Source organism: Halichoeres trimaculatus, unplaced genomic scaffold (assembly GCF_033239565.1).
Source record: "Halichoeres trimaculatus isolate MK-OKI-2021-1 unplaced genomic scaffold, fHalTri1.1 fHalTri1_scaffold_24, whole genome shotgun sequence".
In the NCBI taxonomy this organism is placed as follows: Eukaryota; Metazoa; Chordata; class Actinopteri; order Labriformes; family Labridae; genus Halichoeres; species Halichoeres trimaculatus.
This window is the reverse complement of record NW_027437202.1, coordinates 53,504-65,607: the sequence shown is the minus strand read 5'-3', so window position 1 is coordinate 65,607 and position 12,104 is coordinate 53,504. Positions and strand designations below refer to the sequence as shown.

Genomic DNA, 12,104 nt, shown 5'->3' with positions numbered 1-12,104 from the left:
GCAGCTGTTCATACACACACATACTCATTCAAAAACAGGTTAAAAAAAAGTTACTAACTATATAAATATAAATAGATAAAAAGATAAAAGAAGTGCACATGTTCAGACTGAGCTGTTATACAGTCTTAAAGTAGCAGGAACAAAAGATTTCTTAAACCGCTCTGTTCTACTCCTTAGAGACAGGAGCCTGTCACTGCGTTTGCTCCTCTGAGCCGACAGACATTGGTGTAGTGGGTGCCTGGTGTTACTCAGGATGCCCTGCATGAGAGTCCGCATCCTTCCCCACAGAGTCCACCCTCCTCCCCATCACAAAAACACACCTTATCCAGCCGGTTCCTGTCCCTCAAGGTCATACTGCCCCCCCAGCAGACGACCCTGAAAAACACTGCACCGGCTACAACAGACTGATAAAAGATGTGCAGCATGTCCCTGCTCACATCAAAGGCCCTGAGCCTCCTCAGAAAATTCTTGTAAAGGGAGTTTGCCTGCACAGACCAGTCCAGCTTGTTGTCGAGGTGAACTCCGAGATACTTATATGTTTTAACCACCTCAATTGTCTCTCCATCAATGGTGATTGGTTGATGTGAAGGCCTCCTGCTGAAGTCAATGATCATCTCCTTGGTTTTTGCTGTGTTCAGGATCAGACCATTACTCCTGCTCCACTCTGTGAAAGAGGAGATGACTCCTCTGTACTCCCATTCATCCCCTCCCTCCACACATGCCACTACAGCCGTTTCGTCAGAATATTTCTGGATGTGGCATGCCGTGGACCTGTAGGTGTGGTCTGCTGTGTAAAGTGTGAAGAGAAAAGGAGACAGTACTGTCCCCTGTGCCCAGTGTTGCTCACCAGGGTTTGTGAAACACTGGTCCCCAGCTTGACATACTGCAGACTGGTGGAGCAGGTACAGGACTGCATCATCCACCCCCATGTTCTCCTGGTAAGCAAACTGCAGCGGGTCCAGCACCTGCTCTACCTGAGGTCTGAGCAGTCGGAGCAGTAGCCTCTCCATAGTCTTCATTATAACAGACGTCAGGGCTACTGGTCTGTAGTCCTTCATCCCTGCCGGCCTTGCTACCTTGGGCACTGGTACAAGGCATGAGGTCTTCCATAGAGCAGGGACACATCCAGTTTGAAGACTACGGTTGAAGATGGTTTGTAGAGGCACTGCCAGCTCAGAAGCACAGTCCCTCAGGATCCTAGGTGCTACTCCATCAGGTCCAGCAGACTTCCCTATGCGAACCCTCCTTAGCTCAATGCGCACCACATCCATTGAGAATGCAGCAGCAGCAGAGGTGGAGTAGCCGCTGGGTGGAGCAGGGCAGGAGGCAGCAGCAGCAGATGTGGAGTAGCTGCTGGACGGTGCAGAGCAGGAGGCAGCAGCAGAGGTGGAGTAGCTGCTGGGTGGAGCAGGGCAGAAGGCAGCAGCAGAGATGGAGTAGCCGCTGGGTGGAGCAGGGCAGGAGGCAGAAGCAGAGGTGGAGTAGCTGCTGGGTGGAGCAGGGCAGGAGGCAGCAGCAGCAGCAGATGTGGAGTAGCTGCTGGACGGAGCAGAGCAGGAGGCAGCAGCAGAGGTGGAGTAGCTGCTGGACTGTGCAGAGCAGGAGGCAGCAGCAGCAGCAGCAGATGTGGAGTAGCTGCTGGGTGGTGCAGAGCAGGAGGCAGCAGCAGAGGTGGAGTAGCTGCTGGACGGTGCAGAGCAGGAGGCAGCAGCAGCAGCAGATGTGGAGTAGCTGCTGGACGGTGCAGAGCAGGAGGCAGCAGCAGAGGTGGAGTAGCTGCTGGGTGGAGCAGGGCAGGAGGCAGCAGCAGTAGCAGAGGTGGAGTAGCTGCTGGGTGGTGCAGAGCAGGAGGCAGCAGCAGAGGTAGAGTAGCCGCTTGGTGGAACAGGGCAGAAGCCAGCAGCAGAGGTGGAGTAGCTGCTGGGTGGTGCAGAGCAGGAGGCAGCAGAGGTGGAGTAGCCGCTGGACAGTGCAGAGCAGGAGGCAGCAGCAGATGTGGAGTAGCTGCTGGGTGGAGCAGGGCAGGAGGCAGCAGCAGCAGATGTTGAGTAGCCGCTGGGTGTACATGTAGAAGGGGTGGAGTCAAACCTGTTGTAGAAACGGTTGAATTCATTCGCTATGTGGGCATTTTCAGGTGTAGCCTTTCCCCTTCTCTTTGAAGCCTGTGATTGCCCTCATGCCTCTCCACACTTCTCGTGTGCTGTTGTTCTGTAACTTCCTCTCTAGACTTTCTTTATAGGCTTTACTTGCCCTCCTTGTACTCCTCTTCACCTCTTTCTGCGCCATTCTAAGCCTGTCCCAATCACCACTCCTAAACGCCTCCTTCTTCTTGTTCAAAACCTGTTTTAAATCCCTCATAATTCAGGGTTTATTGTTTGGAAAGCAGCGGATGTTCTTTACGGGCACCACCACATCTGTGCAGAACTTAATGTAGTCTGTGACACAGTCCACAGCTCTACTGAGGTCACAATTGTCCCCTCCGGAGCCCATAAGTATATTCCAGTCGGTAGATGTAAAACAGTCTCTCAGAGCTTCGGTAGACTCTGGGGTCCATTTTCTGACAGATCTACTTGTAATGGGCAGTCTCTTCACACATGGTGTATATGATGGTCTTAGGTGAATCAAATTGTGGTCGGACTTGCCAAGAGGATACGTCAGCATGATTGAAGTCCCCTTATGTTAAAATCAATGCATCCGAGTGTAGTGACTCAATTCCTGCGACAGCTTCCTGGATGACGTCACACGCTTCTGCTAGTGGTGGGATGTAAACAACAAGAACTCCCGAGGCAGATAGTATGGTCTTAAAGTAACCAACAGGAGCTCCACATCGGGACAACAGATCTTTGTCTTCACGGTTACGTGCTCAGGATGACACCACCTGTTGTTCACCAACAAGGCAAGTCCACCGCCCTTTGTTTTACCACACGTCTCCGTATCTCTGTCCGCCCGTATCATTGTGAAGCTGGTTACATTGACAAGCAAATCGGCGACACTATCCGCTAGCCAAGTCTCCGTCAAAAAGTATAGGCAGCACTCACGGTAAACTCTGTCAGTCTTAACCAATCCCTCCAACTCCATGATCTTATTTGATAGAGAGTTTACGTTCCCCATAATAACTGACGGTATGAATGGTTTGTACCGCCACCTCCGTGCCTTCAGTTTGGCTCCTGCTCGGCAGCCGCAGAAAGGTTTCTTTATCTCCGGCGGGATCCAATGCTTAATACCAGCCGAAGTGTATCCCAGCCGAAGCAGTTCATCTCTTGAGTACATAAACATGCACATCTTGAGAAATAAAACGCAGTTTCACTTACATACTTTAGTACAAACTCAAGCTGCTCGAACTAGCTGCCACCGCAGTTGGCGCATGCGTTCCACGCGTTCCACCGTCAGGAGGAATTGTGGGAAAATCTGAAGCAAAGACATGTAGGAGCATTTCTTTGAGGAAGAGTGGAGGCAGAGATCGAACGACTTCATTAGTTTCTCTGAGACAAATAAGAAGCTTCAGCAGTCTGAGTTCTTCACATCAAGTGGATGTTAGTTCTGACTTCATCTACTTTAAGGGACTGAACCAAATGTGAGTCTGAGGCAGCCCGAAAACCTGCCCAGTCCAACTCCTCATGCCTCCACTTTCCCTTACACCAACAAGAATTCAGCACTCATGGTATACATTGCGCTGAGAGACTTTTTGACTTTCATGCTCAGAAAAGCTCCCAAAATGTACAAAACAAATAAAAGTGAAAGCTCAGAAAAAGATTAAAAGAAAAACTGGATAACAAAAGACTGAGCTTCAGTCAGTGAACTGACCTCAGAGTCTGCAGTCTGCAGTGTGGACTCTCCAGGCCGCCTGACAACAGACGTACTCCTAAATTCCCCAGTTTATAGTTGTGATTCAGGTCCAGCTCTATGAGATGGGAGGGGTTGGACTTCAGAGCAGAGGCCACAACTTCACAGTGAATCTCTGAGAGGTCACACTGTGAAAGTCTGTAATAAAGTGAGTTAGAATAAGAGAGGACTCTTTAAACCATGAATATGTTTGATGAGATCAGAGTGGATCAGATCCTGTTTAGACTACGTCATCAGAAAGATCAGAGTCTAAACCATCTGAAACACATTAGGGACAAAACACATCATTTTAGACTTCTCCAGAGGAATCAGGATTTAAAGTCTGTTTATTTTTTATTTTCACATCAAAACTCTTCTATCAGACTGATTTGTACACTGTAAACCCAGATAAGTTGAGTTTTTCGTTGAAATGATTTAAACCTGTTACCTTAAAAAAAACTAAGAAATGAAATATAAAACCTTAAGTTAATTTAACTCAACATCTGAAGTAGTTACAATTATCATGGAAAATCATTCTACTGAATGTCTTCAATCAAATAAACCTGATGCCCATTTGTTGCAAATAAAAATATTTGGTAATGTTTAAAAAATGCTGTATATCACTGTTAAACATAACATGTTGACCTTTCTCAAAAGAGAAATATGGAAACTTGTTGCCTCCAAAAGGTAAAGTAATGCTAGAGTAACTCAGCTTTACTTGTCAATGAAGCCTGGAGAAACCAAGTGCTTATCTAAACTTGAAGCATGCCTCAAAGACGTAAGGTCATGGATGAGCAGAAACTTCTTACTGCTGAACTCAGAGAAGATTGAAGTCATTGGTCTTGGGCCTAAGTATCTCAGAGAGGCTTTCTTGAACAACATCACTGCCTTGGACGACATCAGCTTGGTTTCCAGCACCACTGTCAGGAACCTGGGAGTTCTTTTCGATCAGGACCTGTCCTTTAACTCTCACTTCCAACAGGTCTCAAGGACAGCATTTTTTCATCTTCCTAAAATCAAGAAAATTAGACACATCTTGGACAATGAAACTAGTCCATGCTTTTGTTTCTTCTTGGCTAGACTATTGTAACTCTCTTTCATCCAACTGTCCTAATAAGTCTATTAGGACTCTTCAGCTGGTTCAGAATGCTGCAGCTCGGGTACTGACTTGGACTAGAAGGAGAGAGCACATCTCTCCAGTGTTAGCGTCTCTACACTGGTTACCTGTAAAATCTAGGAAAGAGTTTAAAATTCTTCTTCTGACCTACAAAGCGCTTAATGGCATTGACCATCCGAGCTTGAAGAGCTAATTGTTCTGTGTTATCTGCCTAGGTCACTGCGTTCTCAACATGCAGGTCTACTCCTAGAAACCTAGGGTCTCTAAAAGTAGTATGGGAGGTCAAGCCTTTACTTATCAGGCCCCCCTTTTCTTTGGAATAAATTGCCGGTTGAAGTCCGAGGGCGTACACGGTCTCATCCTTTAAGAGTAGACTTGGAACTTTCTTTTTTGATAAAGCATAGTTATAACTGGATCAGGTCTGAACCAGCTCTTAGTCATGCTGCTATAGGTTCAGACTGCCGGGGTGAAACTGACACACAGAGCTCCCATTTCCCTCTCTCTATCTGTCAGTCTAACTTCTAGTCTTACTGTCCTGTTATAGTTACTGACCATACACCTCTCTGGGAGGCTCTGAGTTTGTCTTGTAGGTTCCTCTGGATCGGTGAAAACGCTGTAAGCATAACAGGCCTGCAGGTAGTGCTATAACTGTCTTGTCCAGAAGCAGCTTTTGGGAGATCTCCACCAAAGTAGAGTTGAGCCGATTATCTGGTGTATTGGGGGATACCAAGTGCAAAAGTGGAGCAAGAGATGCACATTTTGTATGAAGACAGTCAGCAGATTTAGCACAATGAGCAGCTCAAGCACAACACGGTAGTTTGTGGCGATCGTAACAGCGGTACTGTTGTCCTGTTGTATACGCTGAGTGTGACGTCAGCGTTTCCACTGAAAACGCCGGCTGACTGTTAACATGGCAATGGTGTAGGCAGCTTTTCAGAAAAATCCCACTCTGGAGGCCATTTTCAAAAGTTTGTGTTTTAGGTCGGCTGAAACGCCATTTCCGTGTAAACACAAGGCTGAAACGCAACAAAACTTTTGCGTTTCACCCTAAAACCGTTGTCGTGTAAACGGCCCCTTTATCTTTCTCATCTAACCCATCACAGTCTCCTCAGATGTCGGTCTAACATGAGTCTGGTTCTGCCAGTTAAAGTGAAGTTTTTTCTTGCCATTTTAACTTACTAGATGCTGCAAAGTACTGTACTCATGGTGGGGTAAGATGAGATAAGACTCCTTATCTTGTCTTGATGTTGGGTTTCTGTTAATAAAATTCCATTGACATTCACAGGTCTAGACCTGTTAATGTTTCTGGAAAGTGTCCTTAGATGACGTTTGAAGTGGCAAAATTCAAAAAACCAAAAATAACAAAACACAAAAAGTTTCCAATCACCTCTCCAGGGTTTGATTTTACCACGTGGAGAAACGGGAGCAGTTCATTTCAACGCGCGACCTTTCCAAAAAAGGATCCATTCAGATTTGGTATTTGTGAGACGAAATCAACGTTTATTGTACATCCATCTGAACTAAAAACTGAAAATACAATTAAACTTTCTTTCATAGATCTTAAGGACTGCGGTCAATGACGGTATGCCTTCTCTCCCGTCTCTCTCTTCCCCAGGCGAGCTCTGCCCTCCCACTTATCACCTCACCTGGGGAGGGCGTGCACACAAGAAAGCAATTAGTGCAAAGTAAAACATGACCAAGTGTGGCTCCTACACACCGGCCCTCAATTGTTCTCCTAGAATCAATTAAATCATTAACTTTACAGGAGCCATAAACTCATAAAAATGTACAGATGTAATAATAATGAAAATACAAATGTCTACATTACGTCCCTTTTACTTTTACTCTGAGTTCTCCAAGATGCAGCACAGCTTAGAGATGGGCCTTTCCAGCATCGATGTTTTAGTCTTGAGCTTCACTGAGCGGACTTGACCCTTCTTGTCAGGCTTTGCCTCCAGAATCCTGCCCAGTGGCCATGAACCTCAAGGAGCAGTGGGGTCAACCACTAGAACGATGTCTCCTACGCTGAGGTTCCTTTTCACCTTCGTCCACTTCTGCCTCTCCTGGAGCAGCAGAAGATATTCTTTTGTCCATCTGTGCCAAAAAAGGTCAGCCATGTATTGAACCTGTTTCCAGCGGCGTCTTGCATACAGGTCCGATTTAAGGAAAGCTCCAGGGGGTAGGATGGGTTGAGTTTTGAGCAGGAGGATGTGATTTGGAGTCAGTGGCTCTAAGTCATAAGGTTCAGAGGAAACTGTTGAAAGAGGGCGGCTGTTGAGAATGGCTTCCACCTCACAGAAAAGAGTTTGCAGGCCTTCATCGTCGATGGTTTGCTGATGGAGGATGGAGTTCAGCACCTGGCGGACAGATCTTATTAGTCTTTCCCAGACGCCGCCATGATGTGATGCTGCAGGTGTATTGAAGCTCCACTGAATTCCATCAGGAAGCAGGCTATCCCTGATCCTGTTTTCATTCAGGGAACTCAGGGCCTTTTTTAGCTCTGCTTCAGCACCCACCAGGTTTGTCCCATTATCAGACCTGATGTGTTTCACCTGACCTCTCCTGCATACAAATCTTCTCAAAGCATGGATGCATGAGTCTGTGTTAAGTGTAAAGGCCACCTCCAGGTGTACCGCTCTGCAGGACATGCATGTGAAAAGCACCCCATACCTTTTGATGGTCCCTCTTCCTCTTTTCACCTCAATAGGGCCAAAATAATCCAATCCTACGTTGGTGAAGGGGGGAAGGTCAGGTGAGAGTCTTTCACTTGGCAGATCTGCCATTTTTTGCTCCTCTGTTTTACCTTTAAGACGTCGGCAAACCACACACTCAGAGATGACTTTCCTTGCCGCTGAGTTTCCATTAATTATCCAGTATTTGTTGCGCAGCTGTGAAAGCATATGATTTCTGCCACTGTGTCCAGAGCGGTGGTGGATGTGTCTTAAAATGAGAGTTGAAATGTGGGTGTCTTTGGGTAGAATGCAGGGGTGTTTAGTTTCCTCAGGCATCGCAGATCTATGAAGTCTGCCTCCTACCCTAAGGATTCCGTCTTCCAGAACAGGGTCAAGCTTGCAGATTCTACTGTTCTTTTTCACTTTTCCTTGAGATTTTTGTGATTCCATTTCAAGTGGGAATGACTGTTTCTGAACATAGGAGATCACTGCTCTTTCAGCTTGAGAGAGGTCATCCACTGTGAGGAACTGTCCACCCAGTGTGGTCCTGAAAGTGTCAAGGTGTGTGCTCACCTTTCGGCTGAATGCACAGGTAGTCATGTGACCTGAGGTGAGTTCTCTTTTCCTTTTGACCATCAACAACAGAGCCTTTTTCAGTTTCAGGTACCATGCCACAGCTTTTAACAATCTCATCCAATCTGAGAAAAAGGAAAGGAGCTGGTCTGTGGGAGTTACAGTGCTTGTCACCACTGTGGTGAGAACAGAGGGCTCTTTCCTCACCTCTGGATCGTCCTCTGCTTCATCCTGCAGCACTGTCTTGGAGCCCAATGCCCCCTCTGCTGGCCACCTTTCCTCCGGCCCCCATAAGAATTCGGGGGGATGAATCCATCTCTTTTGTTGCATGAACTTTGCTGAACTCATTCCTCTCGAAGCGTCGTCAGCGGGGTTGTCCTTGCTGCTGACATATCTCCACTGAAACAAATCTGTGTTTTGGCGAATGAAAGACACTCTGTTGGCTACAAATGTCTTATATCTCGCACGGTTGTTTGCCAGGTACTTGAGCACTGTTTGGCTGTCTGTCCAGAAGACTGAAGGTTTGAGCTCAAGGTGTAGTTCTCTCCTTAGCATTTTGTCCACTTTCACTAGAAGTGCTGCTGCAGTCAGCTCCAGACGAGGTACTGTTATGTGCTTTAAAGGGATAACTCTGGACTTTCCTTGGACAAAGGCGACATGCATGACATCTTGAGTGTTAACTTGTATGATGTAGCTGACTGAACCATAGCCGCGCTCACTTGCGTCAGCAAAGTGATGCAGTTGTGCACATTTCACTTCTCCATAATTTTTGGGTTTGAAACAACGTGCAATGCTGAAGTCCTTTATGCTTTCCAGACCGGTCATCCATTCCATCCATTTATCTGAGAAAGCTTGGGGTAAATGCTCATCCCATCCAAAGCCTCTCTGGCAGAGCTCCTGTAGCATCTGCTTCGCTGGCAGAATGAGAGGGGCAAGAAAACCAAGGGGGTCAAAGATTGAACTTACTACAGATAGTATGCCTCGTCGGGTGCATGGTCTTTGTCCAAGATGGATGTTGAATTTAAAACAGTCAGAATCCACGCACCATTGCAGTCCTAGAGCTCTTTCAACAGGAAGACTGTCTCGGTCCAGATCCAGTGTCCTCACTTCCTTTGCCCTTTGTTCTTTGGGAATGGAGGCTAAAACTGCTCGGCTGTTGCTAACCCACTGAGTAAGATGAAACCCACCTTGGCTGCAGAGTGCTGTGAGGTCTTTGCTCAGCTGGACTGCTTCGGATTCTGATGCTGAGGACTTCACACAGTCGTCTACATAAAAATTGTGTTTAATGGTTTCAGGTACCTGAGGGGGAAAACAGCTTCCAAAGTCATCAGCAGTTTTTTGCAGGGCAAAGCTTGAGCAGCTTGGGGAGGATACTGCACCAAATAGATGTACCAGCATTCTGTGCTCTTTAGGGTTTTGGCTGGTGTCACCCTGTGGCCACCACAAAAAGCGCAGGAAGTTCACATCCTCTTTCTGAACTCTTACTTGGTGGAACATCGATTTTATGTCCGCCATGATTCCAATGGGCTCTTTGCGAAATCTCAAAATGACTCCTAAAAGAGAGTTGGTCAAGTCTGGACCCTGCAGAAGCTCTGAGTTGAGGGACACTCCCTTATAGGAAGCGGCACAATCAAAAACAACTCTGAGTTTTTTCTTTTTTGGGTGGTACACCCCATGATGTGGGATGTACCAAGTTTTTCCAGGTGACTGTCTCAGCTCTTCCTGTGGGATCTCCTCTGCATACTTGTTTTCCAACATGTCATCCATAAATGCAGCATACTCCTGTTTGTACTGTTTGTCCTTTTCCATTTTTCTTTTAAGACTCTGGAGGCGCTGTTCTGCAACTTGAAGATTATTTGGCATCTGGACATTTGCCTTCCTGAATGGTAACTTCAAATGATAATGTCCATCTTGTAGGAACGCCTCTTCAGCAATCTGCAAAAACCTTTTGTCCTCCATTGACATCTCTGTTTTTTCCTCAGATGCTACCTCACTGAAATCCTGATTATACTGGGAGATCAGAAGCCTTTCCAAGCTAGCTACTGATATTCGGTTCACTGTAACACAATCTGCTCCACCGTCACTACCACTTCTGAGCGGCCCATTTACAACCCACCCCAATAGGGTTCTAACTGCATAGGGACCCTCCCCTTGACTATTGATGATTTCCCAAGGCTCTAATAACCTTGGAGCGTTTGTGCCAATCAGTAGTTCCACCTCTGCACTGATACTAGGAAGTTTAACTTTACTCAGGTAATCCCACTGAGCTAAACTTTCTTGTGTGGGGATGTTGTTTGTCGAGACAGGCATTTCCTTTTGTGTGAAAACTTCAGGGAGAGGTAAGAAGTTGGAGCTGTCCAGTGCTGAAACTTCAATCCCAGATATCACATGAGCTGGAACACGCTGCCTCTGATTCATAGTGCTGAGAAGGATGCTCGTTTTTTTTCCTTTCAGGTTGAGTTGTGACATTAGCCTCTCAGAGCAGAAGGTTGCTGTCGACCCAGGATCCAGGAGAGCATAAACTTGAGACACCTGACTGCCCTTAGCCGCCTTTACCTGAACTGGGACAATGGATAGGACATTTTCTTGGCTACCAGTCTCTATGTGGCCACACAGCTCTACAGGTGAACTGCTCTTTGCCCCAGGGGATGGTTGCTCTTGATTACCTGCCCCATCTCTTCTGACTATGTGTAGTGCACTTGGATGAGCTTGTTTACACACTGAACAGGTGAGGCGTTTCTTACAGTTACTGCTAATGTGGCCCGTGGTGAGGCATCCAAAGCATATGCCCTTTTTCTTTAAAAAGGTGAGCTTATCTCTATGTGTGGTGCTAAGAAATTGTTTACAGAGATCCAATGTGTGCTTAGAATTACAGAATGTACAACAAAGTTCAAGCGACTTGTCTTTTCTGGGAACCGTGACACTGGTGGCAAAGCTACTGCCTGAGGACTTGGGGGTCTGCAGCTTAACAGGGGATCTCACCTTTCCTTTACTAGCTGACTGCTCATGAAGGTCACCAAAGAGGGGGTCTGCTGCTATGCGGGCTTCCTTCTCAATGAAGAGCACTAGGTCCAAAACCCGGACTCTACGATGGCGTTGGTCTTGCAGCTCATAAGCTCGATTGCGCCATCTCTCTCTCAGTTTAAATGGCAGCTTGAGCACAATGCTTCTCATATTGGACACAGTGTCCAATTCCTCCATGTACTCCATTTCCTCCATAGCATTGCAGCAGCTCCTTAAAAACATGGCATAGTCTTGCAGACCTCTTGAATCCTCTGATCGTATTTGAGGCCAGGACAGAGCCTTTTCCAGGTAAGCACAGGAGATTTTATACTCATTTCCAAAGTTTTCTTTCAATAAAGCCTTTGCCTTTTGGTAGCCTCTGTCTGGTGACATGTATTCACAGCTTTTAACAAGTCTTTGTGCTTGTCCTTTGGTAAATTGAATAAGAAACTGCAGCCTGTCTCTGTTGTTATCTGTCTTATTTTCAATCATGTTTTCAAAAGAGTGAATGAAAGACTTGTACTCAAGAACCTGTCCATCAAATGGGGGCAGGCTTCCATGTGGTAGAGAGGACTGAAGCTGTTGTTTTACCAGGATCCTTGTTAGGTCGTTTTGGTTCTCCAGGATTTTGATTATATTTCTGTCTTGAACTGTAATGGGGCTAGAAGGAAGGATTTGGTCACTTCCACCAGGACAGGTTGGTTGCGGGTCTTGGGCTGATCTGTCTGATGAGTGGGGACTTAAACAAGCTGAGAGGAGGGGAACTCTGTGGGCTGAGGTCTGGCAAGGCTGTGGCTGTAGCTCAGGGTCACTTCTGGCTCTAAGCTGGATAGCAGGCTGATTGTCACGGCTCACTTTGTCTGGGTCAAACATGGGTAAGTTAACCTTAACACCTGACCTGCTTCTCACTACTGATG

General features: G+C 46.6%; 1 protein-coding gene across 1 annotated transcript in view; it reads right to left on the bottom strand.

Moving 5' to 3' along the window:
* LOC141786224 (uncharacterized) overlaps nt 1-12,104 on the bottom strand; it is a 46,416-nt gene that overhangs the window by 23,572 nt on the left and 10,740 nt on the right. The window contains 3 exon segments of the mRNA XM_074664975.1: nt 321-2,116; nt 3,668-3,689; nt 3,801-3,981. Coding sequence (XP_074521076.1) covers nt 321-2,116; nt 3,668-3,689; nt 3,801-3,981 — 1,999 coding nt within the window.